Source organism: Pristis pectinata, chromosome 5 (genome assembly GCF_009764475.1).
Source record: "Pristis pectinata isolate sPriPec2 chromosome 5, sPriPec2.1.pri, whole genome shotgun sequence".
Classification (NCBI taxonomy): domain Eukaryota; kingdom Metazoa; phylum Chordata; class Chondrichthyes; order Rhinopristiformes; family Pristidae; genus Pristis; species Pristis pectinata.
Window position 1 is genome coordinate 46,687,615 of NC_067409.1, and position 13,064 is coordinate 46,700,678.

General features: G+C 39.5%; 1 protein-coding gene across 1 annotated transcript in view; it reads left to right on the top strand.

Annotated features, from left to right (window-relative positions):
• Positions 1–13,064, top strand: part of cntnap2a (contactin associated protein 2a) — a 1,327,865-nt gene that overhangs the window by 665,717 nt on the left and 649,084 nt on the right. The window contains 1 exon segment of the mRNA XM_052015905.1: positions 9,631–9,780. Within this exon segment, the coding sequence (XP_051871865.1) occupies positions 9,631–9,780 (150 nt within the window).

Sequence of the window (13,064 nt, forward strand, 5' to 3'; positions counted from 1 at the left end):
GGTCAAAGTGGGAATATTTAATGATGACTACACAGTATTTGGTTCATTTGCAAGCCCTCAGGTAATGCTGACAGAACGCACATGCAGCAAGGCATGGTCTGAAGTGACACTGATTGTCAGCCTGTGGTCTTCTCTAGCAGCAGTGAGACTAACCACTTCTCTTTTACATTCAATGCAACTGTGACCACCTAATCCCTCACCATTAGGATGCTGGGGTCACTGGTGGTTAGTTATAGTGCCACATGGAGGAGCACCAGTAAGATGCTGAGTACTTTGTAGCATTTGACTTATCTTATGACCTTCACCAACTGTGAGCCACATGAGTGCAACACCAACACTCAAAAAAGTCTGATGTTGCCCAGTGCAAAGAAATTTCCACTCCATCTGCTGCCTTAAATTCTTGCTTCCTTCATCAATGTGGCTGGTTTATGTATCAGCCACAAAGTGCACTGCTGCAAATCATCAAAGTTTATTCAACACTTCCCGAATATGTAATTTTTTACTATCTAGAAGATCAAGGGCAATTGGCCCATGGATCTGCCAGCTCTTCCAAATTCCACTGCACATCATGCACCATCTATTGCTAGGAAATGATAGTACCATTATCAATGTTGGTCCAAATTCTGTAATTTTGTTGGCTGGCTCCCGTACCTCATTTCTTTTTTCAAATTTGGGACCAAATTTGGATGGCTGCCCGCTGGTCAGCGTGGATGTAGTGGCCTGAAATAGCCTGTTTCCATGCTGTATGTCTTTATGACAGTTCTTGTTTAGGAACTGCAGACATTCTTCATGTTCTATCCATCCAAGCTCCTAGCAATCAGACACTATGCAGCTGGGGCATCAAAATATATTTTAAGTGAGCTGAACCCTCTTTATAATCTAGAAAATAGAATATTGATAGGTGTCCTATCAGAGATATTTAAAAATATGATCAGATTGGATAGGATAGATATAAAACATAGAATATAGAACAGCACAGCACGGGACAGGCTATTCGGCCCACAATGTTGTGCCGATCCTGAAGCCGATTTATACTACATGTCTTCCTCCTCCTGTGTATCGTCCATATCCCTCCATTCCCTTCATATTCATGTGTCTATCTAAAATCCTCTTAAATTCCACCAAACTGTCTGATTCCACTACTACCCCTGGTAACCCATTCCAGGCACCTACCACTCTCTGTGTCAAAAACTTGCCCCTCATGTCACCTTTAAACTTCTCCCCTCTAACCTTAAAAGCATGTCCTCTGGTGTTTAATATTTCTACCCGAGGGAAAAGATTATGACTGCCTACCCTATCTATGCCTCTCATAATTTCAAAAACCTCTATCAGGTCTCCCCTCAGTCTCCGGCGCTCCAGAGAAAACAACCCAAGTCTGTCCAACCTTTCCTCATAGCTAATACCCTCTAATCCAGGTAGTGTCCTGGTAAACCTCTTCTGCACCTCTCCACAGTCTCCACATCCTTCCGATAATGGGGCAACCAGAACTGCACATAATACTCCAAGTGCGGTCTGACTGCAGCTGTATACAACCACAGCATGACTTCCGTACTCTGATACTCAACACCCCACCAATGAAGCAAGCATGCCATATGCCTTTTTTACCACCTTATCCACTTGTGCAGCCACTTTCAGTGAACTATGGACCTGGACCCCAAGATCCCTCTCTACCCCAATGCTATTAAGGGGCCTACCATTAACTGTGTATTTTCTCCTTTCATTTGACCTCCCAAAGTGCAACACCTCACACTTGCCTGGATTAAACTCCATCTGCCACTTCTCTGCCCATACCTGTAACTGATCTATATCCCACTGTATTCTTTGATAGTCCTTTACACAGTCCACAACTCCACCAATCTTGATGTCATCCGCAAACTTGCTAAGCCACCCGTCTACATTTTCATTCAAGTCATAGATATGTATCACAAACAGCAGAGGTCCCAGCACTGATCTTTGCGGAACACCACTGGTCACAGACCTCCAGCCAGAATAACAGCCTCCCACCCATAGTCTCTGTCTTCTATGGGGAAGTCAGTTCCGAATCCAAACTTGCAATTTACCCTGGATCCCATGCATCTTTATCTTCTGAATCAACCTACTATGAGGGACCTTATCAACTGCCTTACTGAATCCATGTAGATAACGTCCACTGCCGTACCCTCATCAAGTAGCTTTGTCACCTCTTCAAAAAACTCAATCAGATTTGTAAGGCATGACCTGGCACGCACAATGCCACGCTGACCGTCCCTAAGCATGCCGTGCCTTTCCAAATGTGCATAAATCCTATCCCTCAGTATCATCTCCAATAGCTTCCCTACCATTAACATGAGGCTCACTGGCCTATAATTACCTGGATTATCCCTATTTCCCTTCTTGAACAAAGGCACAACATTTGCTACTCGCCAGCCCTCTGGGACCTCACCTATTGCTAGTGAGGACACAAAGGTCCTTGTCAAAGCTCCAGCAATCTCCTCACTTACTTCTTTAAATATTCTTTAAATATATGCCGTCATACCCTGGGGACGTATCTGCCTTAATGCTTTTCAGAAGACCCAGCACTACCTCCTCCTTAATGAGGGCAGGCACGGTAGTGTAGCGGTTAGCGTAATGCTGTTACAGCGCTAGCGGCCCGGGTTCAATTCCGGCCACTGTCTGTAAGGAGTTTGTATGTTCTCCCCGTGTGTGTGTGGGTTTCCTCCGGGTGCTCCGGTTTCCTCCCACATTCCAAAGATGTACGGGTTAGGAAGTTGTGGGCATGCTGTGTTGGTGCCGGAAGCATGGCGACACTTGTGGGCTGCTCCCAGAATACTCTATAAATAACTGTTTCCAGTTATGAAGGCAGAAAATAGGCACTGTTGTTGATAGTTGGGAGGAAAGTCATAGGCTACAAGATGATATTGATAAAATGGGCATATGGAAGGTGATGCACTTTGGGAGGACTAATAAGGGTACAACATACACAGTGAATGGTAGGGCTGTAGGGAGTACTTAGGATCAGAGGGACCTTGGTGTGCAAGTCCACAGATCCCTGAAGGTAGCAACATAGACAGATAAGGTGGTGAAGAAGGCATATGGGATACTTGCCTTCATTATCTGGGGCATAGAGTATACGTGCATGGAGGTCCTGGTATATCTTAATAAAGCATTGGTTAGGCTACAGCTAGAGTACTGTGTGCAGTTCTAGCTGCCACACTATATCAAAATCATGAACATACTGAGGAAAGTGCAGCAGAGCTTTGCCGGGATGTTGTCGGAGGTGGAGCATTTGGATAACGAAGAGAGATTGGAGAAGCAAGGTGTTTTTCTTGGAGCGGAGAAGGCTGAAGGGGGACAAGATTCTGAGGAGCATAGATAAGGTAGGATTAGATTAATAGGGTGGGGGAAAGCTCACATGAATCATCAACAGCAGCACAGATTCCATCATCTTCAGCCCTTTGTTGCCTCAACCTATCACCCCCCCAGCTTGTGTCGCTATTTCCACTCTCCGCTACTCCATCTGCCCATCATCCTTCCTCACCTGGATCCACCTATCACTTTCACTTTCACTTTCTCCGCCCCTTCCCATTACCTTTTTATACAGGCTACTTCCCCTCTATCTGTTAGTCCACTTGAAGGGTCTCAACCTGAAACGTCAGCTATCCATGTCCCCTCATAGATGATGCCTGACCCACTGAGTTCCTCCAGCATTTTGTGTGTTGCTCCAGGTTCCAGTATCTGCAGTCTATTGTGTCTCCACCAGCACAGATCAGTGTCCCAAAACAGAGCTCTGGTTTCTTTTGATTCCACTCGAGTGACTGAGTCAGCAGTGAAAGACTCTACTCCAGAGATAGTCTGATTGAATAACTTTATTTAACTCTTAACTACAAATCTAATGTAACTCTTAACTACAAGAACTAAACTCAGGCTTCTTTGTTTGACTTCATTGAAAAACAAAGCTCAAGTAACTTTATTTAACTCTCCACCAACCTCATGGTTGCATACAATTCATACCAATACTTACCAGCAATAGTAAGAGGCGCTGCTTGTGTACTCTTAATCACCAGTCTTTAGCTGCCGGGGAACTCCAGTAATTCGACAAGACGTGAGGGCACTGGTCATGATCTAGCCCATGGAGAAGCTCCAAAAATGCTTTGAAAAATCCCTACTATTATGCTATTCAGGGTCTCTCTTCTCTCCCCTACAACTGGATAACAACTCCATATAAGGCAAGGCCACCACATGATTTCCAGTAAATCCCCCCCAAACAGGCCTACCTCTATAAGCAGAGCCTACATTGAAAAGTTAACCATCTTGTTAACATATTTGGCCATTTTATAGCTATTGTAACAGAGAAATCACTAATTCTGCTTCATTTTACCATAATCAGTTGGGTTAAATGTCCTGTTTATGACTGTAAATTCATAGAATCATAGAATGATCATAGCATAGAAGGAGGCCATTCAGCCCATCATGTGCAGGCTGGCTTTCTACCAGAGTAACTCACATGTCCCAACCCCAAAACCTTTCTCTGTAGCTTTGCAACCTTTTCTTCATAATATTTATGAAATTGTATCCAATTGCATTTAACTCAATGCTCCATAGGTGTGTTCAGCAATAAAGAATACAACCAGTGCTGTCTTGTGTAGATCTCATTGTTCCCCTGATTCAAGTATAAGAGATAAGTAGGAGGAAGTCATATGGACTCTCAAGTCAGCTGCACCTTTCAACAAGATCATAGCTATCTCACGTCCCCTTTTCCCTCTGATTGTTATATTCCTTAATCCTTCTGTGGCCAAAATTATCTATCAATTGCAGATTTGAATGCTTGACAACTAGGCATCCATTGTCCTTTCAAATAGAATTATGTTATAATAAATATTTTGCTGTTCATTTTATAGAAATTCAGTGAGGCACACTCAAGTCAAAGCAAGAAGTATTGTTACTATGCTTTTCAACTTTAGTAATTACTGCAGACTTATTTGAATCAGTATGGTCCCAATCCTCAGCATTCAGAAGTAAAGCGGATTTACCAGTGTGTGACTGATTGCAGCAGATAGTTTGCAGGAAGTGATTCTCTCAGGACTGCTCAACCACATAATTCATTGAAATTCATCGTGTGACCTGTGATCTTGAAGGATTCATCTCAGTATCAGCATCTGGCAGCTGTTCTAATGAATGAAATCTGATATACAAGCATACTGCATGTCATATCCTAGCATAGAGCTTTTGTTTACTGTATAGCTGTGGTTGATGTAGACAGCAAATGCATTGCTTTTGTCTTTCCAACTAGTTTAACTTTATCTTTGGTAGATTTTGCACTCAGGTTGATTAATGATTATGCTGGGCAATGGAACATTGTTTCTCTTTTGAAAGCAGGTGACTCTGTCAATGTTAAATGCAGCATAAATTGATAAATTCTTTTCCTCTCTCCAACCATTTAGCAGATTATATTAAAAAAATTGGAGAGTTTGGTTACACAGAACAAATACATTTCCCATCTATACTCCTAAACTTGGAGAAGACTCCCTACCTACCAGTTCAGTGTTTCTATTTCTCACTGGCCACCCTTGAGGATTTACAATGAAAGGCTGAAAATGTTGCTCCAATTAGTACTTCAGTCATGGACGTTTCATTCTTGGAGATTCATCCTACTCAGAGCTACATCTAAACTGACAGGTTAATTTGCTCCAGTTTCTTTATGACAAACAGAATGAGAGAAACTATAGACCAGACTATGCCTCCACAAGTTTAGGATAGATATGAAATCAGGTCCCTGAACTGATAATTCAGTTTGAGCCAGTCCCTTGTGTTGGATTCTTCATAATGGAATATCTAGTCTTCTTTCACACAAAGAAAGAAGTACACAAAGAAATATTATCAGTTTAAAAAATAAATTTACTCTAACTGGTGTTTACAGGCTTTGGAATTATTTATAAAAATATTTAAAATGTTTATTCTAGCTTGTGTCAAAGCTTTGTATCAAAGTGATATATTCAACAGTGCACATTTGTAACAGCCCAGCTGCAAGCTCTATATGGAAACCAATACTGGTTGCTGCATGGAATATACAAGTGCCAAGGATTCAATTGAGCTGCAAAGGATCCAAAAAAAATTGTTCAGACATGTTTCTTCACCAAGGCGGTACATATTTAGCAAGCCAAAAAAGGGTATTGTGACAAGCAGCGTGCCAAGTTTCGATATATTTGAGAAGAACTTCCTTATGGAGATGAGCAGTTTATGAGATGTGCAAAGCTGCACAACTGAATCTCATGAGGCAATTCTAACTATTGACTCATTGTTTGTTTCTGAGTTTAAGAAAGAGATGAAAATGAGCAGTTTAGTAGCTTCTGCATGATTTTTATTTTTATTGGTGCTCTTGCATAATTTATTTGAGGTTCATAGTAATCAGACATCAGAAGTTGCCTGAATAATTTATGAATGGTGACTGAAATTCCTTCCAGAAAATTATTGTTTGCACCTGAATTGTAAAGACTGATTCAATTTAGTGAACTAATTATTTTGAACAATGATTTCACTTTAGTGGAGCTATTGGTTTGGAGTGCTTGTTATTTGGATGGCGTTTTCAATTAGTTACTAAATTAATGGACTACGGAACTGTCATTGAAGTTGGAGCATGGATAAATGATCATACTTTCAAGTTTCAAGAAGCGTTCTTTTTGTTCCTTAAAGATTAGCATAAGATTTTGTTCCAAATATCCTCCAAATGAAATGAACATCTGTCAAGTGTTTTCTGTTATCCTGCTTTTTAATGTGGTTGCAAAATGTTATGGTTGGTTAGATCTTCCTTCGTGAAACTATTTGTTGTAATTAGTGAATCACTTCTAGACGGTTTCAGGAATATAGAGGCTTATCCCCTAGTTAATTTAAATCCTCATTCACTTTAACAAAAAGAGTCAGTAATCATTTCCAAGGTTATTTTAGTAATTCATCCTGCCTCTATAATTTGTTGAGGAAAACATTTACTTTACATACATTGTTGGCTATATTTTCAAATTTTGCTGCTATTTCTGCAGATAAAATTGCATTGGACTTCATTTTTTTTTCAAATTGCTTAATTGTGATCTGTTCCAAGTCATTATTGCACAGATTTTGTATGTTGAAAACCAGTGCAAATTATGTGTCCTTGATTTTTGCTTATTTTTAAGTTTGTTTAAACTTGTTTGTTACTGGTCAAATTCAAATATCATTTGGAAAGATTCTGAAAAAAGTATACCTGTTTTAAACTAAATTCAGAACAATGGGTGAAAGGAATAAAATGATAACGCTTATAACCCTTAATAATTCTTCACAAACGTAATGAAATATTGACTGCAAAATGGTGTTCCATGCTGTTTGAATTTTAAGGATCACGCTGGTAATGCAGTATGCTCAATTCTACATCACATTTGATTTGCAGAAAATGTAAAAAAAAACTATCTCTTGTTTTTAGGTGGAATCAAATTGGAGCATTAATCACAAAAGCAAATATTTACACTGACATGATTTGTGACCAAAATACCCCACTAATGAATCTGCAAACATGTTGATAATATATCCAAAAGTTTAAAATCACATAAGGTGAACTTGTTTGGAAATCTAAATGACAATGTTGAAATAGTCTCAGTTTTTCAAGAAACTTTATATTCTATCAGAAAACATCAATGACTTCATTGAAGTGGGACCCAACAGTTACATTCACCACAGACCTTGGACGACACTGACATTTTCCCTTTCAATGAGACACATTTACAAATCAGCTGTAAAGAATCACAGCCTTTATCTTTTCAGGCAATGTATCAATTTGTAAGTGTCTAGAAGGGAACCTACTAAGTCTCATTATTTATCTGATACAATAGGTTATGTCAAAGATAGATGATCATTTCTCGGCGGTTTATCAGTTATATTTTAACAATCAAATTTTCTTTGGTGTGTTCTTGGGATCTGGAATATACTGCTCAAAACTATGGTGGAAGCAGATTCATATAATTATAGAAATGTTACAGCTCAGAAGGAGACCATTTGATCCATCAAATGCACAATGGCTCTATGCATGAGCAATCCAGCTAGTCCTACTCCTCCACACTCTCCCTATAGTACTATAATTTGTTTCCTTTAAAGTATTTATCCAGTTCTAAATCTGACTTACTACCTCCTAAACACTCACTGCTCCTTCAGTATCTTTTCCTCCTATCTCATTTGTTTTTATTTGCCGTTCACCCTCATTCTATATCCTTTGGCTCTTGATGCATTTAGCATTAGGAACAATTTTCCGCTAATCTGCCTGGCAACTTTATGATTTTAACTAGCCCTGCCAGATTGCATTTCCGCCTCCTCTGTTCTAAGGATAACTAACTTAGATTCTCCCATATCCCTGTAGACATTTTATCAAATCTTTTCTGTAGCATCTCTCAGGATTTCATACCTATCCTCAAGTGTGATGCCCAGAACTGAACTCAGTACTCTAAATTTTGCCAACTCAGTGCTTTATAAAGGTTTATCATGACTTCCTTGCTCTTGTGTTTCATGGCTCAATTTATAAAGCTCAAGAGCCCATATAATTTTCCTTCTCACTTTCGCAACTTGCTCTGCTATTTTCAATGATTTTTGCTCACATCCACCCAGTTCTTAGTATTCCTGTCCATTTCTATATTTGCTATCTCCAATTTATCTTGTTACTTCTTATTCTTCCTACCAAAATGTAATACTTCTCTTCATTAAATTTTATCTGCGATATGTCCACCCACTCCCCCAGCCTTGGTGTCCATTAGTATCCTCCTCATAGTTCACTCTGATTTCAAGTTTCATGTCATCTGCAGATTAAGAAATTGTGCTCTTTGCACCCAAGTCAAAGTCATTAATATATATTATAAGGAAAACATTATACAGTTTCTTCTCTTTGTAAAACAAACATTCACCTCTGCTCTCTGTTTCATGTCAGAGTCATTTCTATCTATGTATCTGTAGCCCTTTTTATGCTAGTCTTAATGATAATTCTGTTATGTGGTACTTTTTCAAGCACCAGTTGGAAGTCAATATATCCACCACATTAACTGCTTTTCCCTCACCAGTCTTCACTGTACAATATCAAACAGCTCTACCACATTGGTTAAACATGATTTTTCTTCAACAGATCCATGCTGGCTTTCCCTGCTCAATCCAAGTGACTGCATACTCTTCCTCTTATGAACAATATTCTTATTGTTTTAGTTTATTTAAATGTTTTAGGTGATTCAATTGTTTAATTGTTTTTAATGTACTTAAGTGTTTTGTTTGATAACTGTTTAAACATTTTAACAGCTTGTTTTTTTAATAATTTCAGAATAGTTTTAAATGTTTCTGGATGTCAAAAACATGCAAACTTTCTGATAGCTTGATTGGTGGCTAAGCTGGCACAGTTTTGCTGACTTTCAAAGTTTTGTTTTAGCAGTTTTGTGAGTGAGACTTGTTTTAATTCATGCTTGAATTTCCAGGGAGGGAAAGCTAGTACTAGTGCAGAAAGGGATTAAGTGTTTTATTCACATCTACTTTGGCCCACATATCCTTTCATAAAATGTTTATTCTATGTGACTTTTAAGTTGCTTTTAATTGCTTACACTTTCCAGCATTATCAAACTGGCAGATTGTTGATGATTTTTCTTTATCAAATTTCAGGTTTTAACCTCAATGATGGACAATGGCACACGGCCCGATTTCTTGCCAAAGAAAATTTTGCCGTTCTTACAATTGATGGTGATGATGCGTCTGCTGTTCGAACAAACAGTCCAATGCAAATCAAGACTGGAGATCAATACTTCTTTGGAGGTACCATCAATGCATGAGTATTCTACGAACTTCATTGAGCTTGTTGATTATTTGAAATTAAAAACAGAAAATGTTGGAATACTCAACACTTAGCATTTCATCAGTGACCTCAGTTTAAAGAGAGTAACAGAGTTAATCAGCATGATAGAATATAGTATGTTGAACAAAAGTAACAGAAAACCATTAACAAGTTGTTTCAAATTGTCATTTAAGATAGTGCAGTTTATTTAGATACCAAGATATGTTGGGAAGTGCTGAACTACATAAGTGTACAATGCTACGCTTGCTTTCAGTTGTCCATATTGTGAATTGCTGATCACAACCAATATCCCAGTTCGAGGTCTGATGGTTCCCCAACCAGACAAAAACATGGAAAGTTCACCAGTGTATTTCATGGTTAGAATAAGATTAATTTTAGTGGTATCTTTGGAACAGGTTGAGTTCTATTCAGGTTGAATGTGTATTGTGCACATTCCTGGGACCCCTAATAAAGGGGTTCGACATAGTTGAAACAAAAACATCATCATAAATTGAAAACAAAACTGCTGATAATTAGTTAGAAGTAAAAATACCACTAAATAAAGAAAACTAAATGATACTAACCTCAACTTAATTTAAAAAAATTGTCAGTGCATTGGATGTATTCAGCTATGGCTAGTGTAAAGCTGAGGGGCCAGATCTGAAGTGTGTTAACTCCTCAGCTCAGCTGTTTATGGAATGCTCCTGAGCTCTGGTGAGTCTAGAATGCACTCCTGCTTATACATCAATTCACCAATGTTTTTCAGTGCAGTGTCTGGCTCACTTTCAGACAGTTCCAGCTCAATACATAAGAATTACTTATAAGTAAAAGAAAGAGTTATAAATGCTTGATAAAGCTTTTAGTTAATTTCTATGAAGGGAAGAGTATAGGGCCTGCATATCAGTTACGATCCTTCAGATCAAACTTGGTTAGGTTCACCATGTGCATTGGTCATTCTTGTCCAATTTTTAACAGCGCGTGTGCATTGATAGAAAAATTCCTCTTCTTTAGTAATCTGAAAGAGTCATCATAGAATCGTAGAAACATACAGCACAGAAAGGGGCAGGAGGTGCTTGTTGGGGTAGATGGGTTTCAGCGATGGTGCACCCCTGATGCCATTATGCAGTGCTCTCTTCAGATCATTTCAAGGTTCTCATTGCCATGCCAAATACTTCTACATTTTGAGTGGTCATGGACAGGTGATTTCCATGAGTTACTGAGGATGTTATACTTTTTCAAGGAGGCTTTGAGCACACCCTTGAATCATTTCCTCTGTCAGCCCGGTAATATTTCTTGCTGTGATGCACCTTGAGAGTCTGGTGTCAATGCATGTGCCCATTGAGACCAACTTTGTGTATTCAAACCTCAAAAATGGAGTTATTGGCTTGGTGGAGGACCTTGGCATTGGTTCATTTACCCTGCCAGTGGATTTGAAGGCTTTTGCAGAGGCAGTATTGGTGTCACTTTTCCAGTGCTTTGAGGCTGTCCAAGTTTCAGAAGCATATAGAGGGCCAGGAATCACTGCTGCCCAAAGGAAGTGCTGGATTTGAGATCTAGATTTTAGAACACTTCTTCAGATGCCAAAGACTCTACTATCACAATGAAGATCATTATGACTGTCTTCATTGAGATGTGGCTCCTGAGATGTGGGAAGTGGTCCAAATTTTACAGGGTCGTGTTGTGGATGTTTGTTGTCAGGGGGAGTGTTGTCCAGCAGGGGCAGGTCGATGATTTTCAGATGTTAAATCTAAAGCCCATTCCAAGATAAGATAAGGTATCTCTATTAGTCACATGTACATCGAAACACACAGTGAAATGCATTTTTTGTGTAGAGTGTTCTGGGGGCAGCCCACAAGTGTCGCTACGCTTCCAGCGCCAACATAGCATGCCCACAACTTCCTAACCCATATGCCTTTGGAATGTGGGAGGAAACCAGGGCACCCAGAGGAAACCCACGCAGACACGGGGAGAATGTACAAACTCCTTACAGACAGCGGCCAGAATCGAACCTGGGTCACTGGCGTTCTAAAAGTGTTACGCTAACTGCTACACTACCGCGCCTGCCCACTGCCCATTCTCTCGTAAATCTCCGGTGAATGAGTCAACAATGACTTGGAACCTGGAATAAAACTATTCAACATGAAACCATTTTCTGCATATTTCATGACTGAGGCTAAGACAGTGTTTGTTTCCCATAATAGGGGTGTCTAAAACTCCTAGGCATAGGTTTAAGGTAAGAGCGAGGAGGTTCAAAGGGGATTAGAGGGTACATTTTTCACACAAAGAATAGTTGGTATCTGGAATGACCCGCCAGGACAGGAACAGTAACAACAGTTAAGACATATCTCGACAGGTACTTGAATGAGCAGGGCGTAGGGAAATAAGGAATTAATGCAGGCAAGTGAGATTAGTATAGATAGGCATGATAGGCATGTTGTGTAACTAGATGACTCTCCGGTTCAGGACCGGAGGTTGGACGGTTTCCCATTCGTCCTGTAGATTAGCTGCACTACAGCAAAAGATGAGGAAAGGCATTACAGAGAGAAAGATTGACAAATATGTTGGGTTGATATGGCTCTGCTTGACCATGACTGTGCTGTGATTGGTTTGTGGCAGACCTGTTGGTTGAGATCACTGATTGTACGCCATCATGTAACAGACTTAAGACGGAGCTGAAATTCTACAAGCAGTCAAATTAGAGAAGAATGCTCCATAATTCTTATCGATAGATGGATTCAAAGGCTTATGAAATCACAATGCATGACAAATGCAACAAGTGAAATTTGGTCACACAAAAGTTTCCTTTATCTTTTTAGTGTAAGTAAATTACCCAAAGAGATTTGGTGTAAAACAGCTTCAATACACATTGTGATCAAATGTTTGCCTCCAACACTGGACTGTCACCAACAATATGCATATAAACAAACCAAATTTAAATTTGGATTGATTGTTTGAAGGCATTGCAAAAAAGCAGGATTTGTAATTGATAGAAGGCATAATTGATGATTAGAAATATGATTGATGGTCAGTGGAGGAGCTGTTAGTGGTCAGAAGAGCACTAGCAGAAACCTGTCAAATGGAGTTTAATGTGGGGAAGTGTGAGGTCATGCACTTTGGTAAGAGGAATCAGAAGGCAGATTATTATCTAAATGGAGAGAGATTGAAAATGAATGATGTGCAGAAGGATCTAGGTGTTCAGATTCATGAATCATAAGAAGTTTGCAGGCAGGTCCAAGAAGTAGTTAAGAAAGCAAACAGCACATTG